The sequence below is a fragment of the Egretta garzetta genome, unplaced genomic scaffold, assembly GCF_000687185.1.
Source record: "Egretta garzetta isolate BGI_Z169 unplaced genomic scaffold, ASM68718v1 scaffold383, whole genome shotgun sequence".
Taxonomy (NCBI): domain Eukaryota; kingdom Metazoa; phylum Chordata; class Aves; order Pelecaniformes; family Ardeidae; genus Egretta; species Egretta garzetta.
Window position 1 is genome coordinate 1,645,327 of NW_009259100.1, and position 4,251 is coordinate 1,649,577.

General features: G+C 45.8%; 1 protein-coding gene across 1 annotated transcript in view; it reads right to left on the reverse strand.

The window, feature by feature from the left end:
- Nucleotides 1-4,251, reverse strand: part of BCL9 (BCL9 transcription coactivator) — an 11,359-nt gene that overhangs the window by 846 nt on the left and 6,262 nt on the right. Inside the window, exons 6-8 of the mRNA XM_009635206.2 lie at nucleotides 4,064-4,251; nucleotides 1,847-2,107; nucleotides 7-342 (exon numbers count right to left, since the gene is read on the reverse strand). The exon at nucleotides 4,064-4,251 is cut by the window's right edge and continues 21 nt beyond it. Of these exons, the coding sequence (XP_009633501.1) occupies nucleotides 7-342; nucleotides 1,847-2,107; nucleotides 4,064-4,251 (785 nt within the window). The remainder of the gene's footprint in view (nucleotides 1-6; nucleotides 343-1,846; nucleotides 2,108-4,063) is intronic.

Below are 4,251 nucleotides of genomic sequence, written 5' to 3' on the forward strand. Positions count from 1 at the left end.
TTCCTGCTGGGAAGTTGCCTTGTCCACCGCTGGGCCCGTTGTGTGGAAATGGCACCTGCTGTGGAGGGGACTGTACGGGAGGGAACCCCTGTGGGAAGCCCAGGCGTCCTTGAGGTACCATTGGAGACTCCTGGGAACCGTGCCCCATCATTGGGTTGTGTGACATCAGGCCGGGTCCCACGGGGACCCCATGAGGAGGTATATTGGGTCCCATAGCATTTGGAGAGGGCATCTGGTTGTTATGGGAAAGAGGTTGGGTCATTCCCATTGGGCTAAGGGTTGGCATTGGACCCACTGGGTTTGGACCTGAAATTCGAGGATTCTGAGAATTAATGCCCATTCCTAGGGAAGAAATAAGGAACCACATTTAGATAATAGCCAATAATAATCAATAAAGCTATCAGAGAGCTTTCTGCAAGGTTACCAAGTCAGCACGTGTACACAAAAATTAGTGCTAGTGAAAAACCATCAGTAGTGGCTCTGGAAAATGTTATTTTGACCAGCAAATTGATGCCACCTGCACAGCTGTCTCCCTAAGCTTATCACTCCCCTATCAAAAAGTTGACTAAAGCTTGCTCTGTAAGTAGGATCTCAGTCCAACCCATACCTTTACTACTTCCCTGGCAGTCTAGATGATGCAGGCAGTAACAAACATGTCTGTGACAGATTATCAGCATATGGACACTTGTCCACTGGGAGGTGACTGAATCTCCTTTCAAAACCAAGAAGTGATAAATCCAGTAACCCTCGTAAGACTAGGAGGCAGCGATCAATGAGGTTAATGAGCTATCATCATGAACTTATTCAATTAGCCAGCTTCCCCAGGTATATTCAGACACTCTGATCATTACTGCGTGAAACAGACAGCAAAGCTACAGGTAAACTCATCAAGAATTCATTACCAGTTGCTGCTCTCATGAAACATACACTCCATCCCCTCTTTCAGCTATGTTAATTCAATTGGGTGGAGGGACTACAGCCTACTGTTGTATTAAATAGGCACCCACGAACATTAAGATACCAGCAGGGACTGGATTTCTCATATAAACATGCTCAGCCACAAGACAGCCCAAGAGGACGTTTTATTTTATTTTTCATTTAACACTGTCAGGTAGGGACTAGTACAGTTTCCTGGCTGAGGTCACCCACCACTATACATTCCCTGTAGGAAAATATGTATGCTTTGAGAAAGTGCTCTAACAGTCTATTTTGTAAAAAAAAAAAAAAAAAAAAAAAAAAAAAAAAAAAAAAAAAAAAAAAAAACCAAAAAAAAAACCCCAAACACAACCAAACAACCCAGAATATATTTTTAAAAAAAAAAAAAAAAAAAAAAAAAAAAAAAAAAAAACAAAACAAAAAAACCAAAAACAAAACCCAAAAGCAATCCACAAAACCCAGGAAAAGACCTGATGATTCAGTGACAAAAAAACCTAAAAAACAAAACAGACACCAAATACCACCAAAAAAACCTGTGAAGCTTCTGTGGTGCTGCCTTAAGACAGGGGAACAATGGTTTCCTCTGGGTAACACACTGTAGGTCTGGCCCTTATTCCCACTCACACAAGTAACTCCAGTCTGCCTGAGTGGAAATCTCTCCCATACAAAAGGGTTTTCCAGATTAGAAGAACTTTCTAAGAACAGACACTTCTGGACAGAAAAAGCTGGTTGCAATGAAAATTTCTGTCTCCCTATTTTGAATTGCAACTGCCTTCCTCAGAAACAACCTATGGCTACATATTCTTAAAGGCTTTTCCCTCTCACTGTCTTCATCTGATGAAGCTTCCATAAAAATCACCCTCACTGTATTGTCTGATAGCTTGGACCTACGCTTCTTTGAGTTTCTTACCTGGTACGCTGTTCATAGGTGGCAAGTTTGGGGAGCGTGCTGGAGGGGAGTCATCATCCGAGCTGGCCACAGTTTTGATGGCATCATGATAGAGCGGTGTAGAGCTGGGCATGGCAAATTTGGACATCCTGGACATCATAATGGAGAGGGGATTCTGGGAGAGGGTCGGCTCTGGAGGCATTGTGTAAGGACTGCTAGAGGGAAGATTTCCAGGGAGAGTCACAGGAGCAGACTGGCTGACTGTGGAAGGAGGTGGACCACCTTAGTGAGGGGAGGGGGAAAAAAAAAAGAAAGAAAGAAAAAAAATCACCTTTACTTCTTTCCTTCTTATAATTTTTTCCTTAAATCCCACTCTTTTCTCCTAGAAATCTCAAAAACTAGAAATTCCTTTTATTGCAAGAGACAATTTGACTAATGCAGTCTACACCTATGAAAGGTAATCAGAAAAATAAGCCAATTGATCAAGATGGTTAACATTTGTTATCCTGGATTCTGCACTTCTACTGGAACTATCTTGAGCCTCTACAAATCCACATAAAGAATTATCTAAAATATGTCTGAAAATCCATCTATTCAACTTCCATGCACTGAAGAAGACAGACTTACATAACCAGTCTAGCCATAAAAATCCAAATCCATAGTCAATTATTTGTTCCTGCGTCCACCAAATGTCAACAGTAACTCCCTTCCCTTTTTCTTTAGGAGGCATCAAACAAGCACAAAAGACATAGGCAGCACAATGAAAGCTGTAGCAGATATTATACTGAGACATGCCAGCAGATTTCTGACAAGCTGCATCAGCAGCTACAAGTAAAACTCCTTGTTTATATTTCATTTCAGGTTTTATATATACACATATTTACTGCTCATTCCAGTTAAAGAAACATTCTCTGCACCTATTAGCTTACCATCCTCTGCTCTCCCCAAACCAGAAATAACTTAAGTGCACTTCCAATCTCCTTTGTTCTTCACCGATGAATTTCATGCCACTCAAACCACGTGTGAAGGCAAGATGCTAAACCAAAGTTGTGCTATCACTGAAAATTCACTGCACATTCCTTGGCTCACCCCAGAAAGAGGAAAGGAGAGCAGAGAATACAAAAATCCTGCAGTACCAAAATGTTTATGCTTTGGAAGAGCTGCATGTAACAGCATTCATTAAGCACAACGTTAGGCATGGACTAAAGCATTTGGTTTTGACTTGTAGGTGCTTGGGCTCATGCCAAGCACAGCCTCAGCAGCCATGATGTGTGCCAACATCCAAGCTTCTCTCCTGAGCACAGAGACCTGGCCAGCAATCCTGCCAGTGGGTGTGAGGCAGGTCTTACCCTCCCCGCCACCACCAGTTCCCCGGCCCAGCACGTCTCAGCAGCCGCCACCGTGCTGTTAGCACAGCAGCACTAGAGGGCAACACGGGCAAGTCTCCTCCACAGGAATCTCCCAGCCAGGAGACTTTCCCGGGCTTCCATGCTAGGAGGCTGGACAGAGGGGAAAACATGTTCTGGGGCAAGCTCCGGGAGGATTTGGGAGCAGGAAGGAGAGGGCAGAGGTGTGCCGCCAACAGCCCAGAGCCGTTCAGGAGCAGATGGAGCAGTGCCAGCACCTGCACCCCGAGGTCTCAGGCACGGCACGGCTCCGGTACGCTACCAAATGCCACATACAGTGGTGTTTAGCTCTCTCCAAAGCGGTTGGAGCCTGAACAAATGTTAGCATGCCACCCTGTCTGTGGTGGCTAACCTAGAAAGCTGTAACTGTACCTGAAGCATATCCAGATAAACAACTGGCTAACTATGCTCAGCGTTAATTTGTAAGAGCCTTTATTCCAAGGCACTTTCATTAACATCAGCAAGAACTTCACAAAGCTATAGCCACCAGGAGCTGTGGCAGAACATCCAAAAAGCCCTCCAAAGAGAAGTTTCTTGCATCAACACTCCACATCTTTTCATGCCTCCTGACTGTCCCCCCCGACACCCATCACTTCCATGTCCTCCGAGTGACCACCCCTCACCCCAACACATGGCAGGCATGGTGCAAACCACACAAATACGAGGGGAGGAGGAAAAGCGCTTGCACTCCACTCATGCAGCCACCAATCACACCCTTGGGACAAGCACAGCCTAGCGTGGCAACACTGCCACCCTGCAAGAAGCTGCCTCCCTCTCCCCTTGCTGCACACCTCAGGGTATCCCAACATGAACTGGCAGAGGCGGCACTCACCCGACTCCACGTTCCCCAGCATGGCTGGAGAAGACATGGTGAGAGACGCCTTGTGGTTCGGTGGAATCCCAGGGCTCTGCAAAGGAGGCTTTGGAGACGAAGTCCAACCGGGAGAAGGTGCGGGGAGAGATGGAGACTTGAGGTGGACAGGAGAAGCAGCAGCAGACCCCAAGACAGGGGGGGACTTA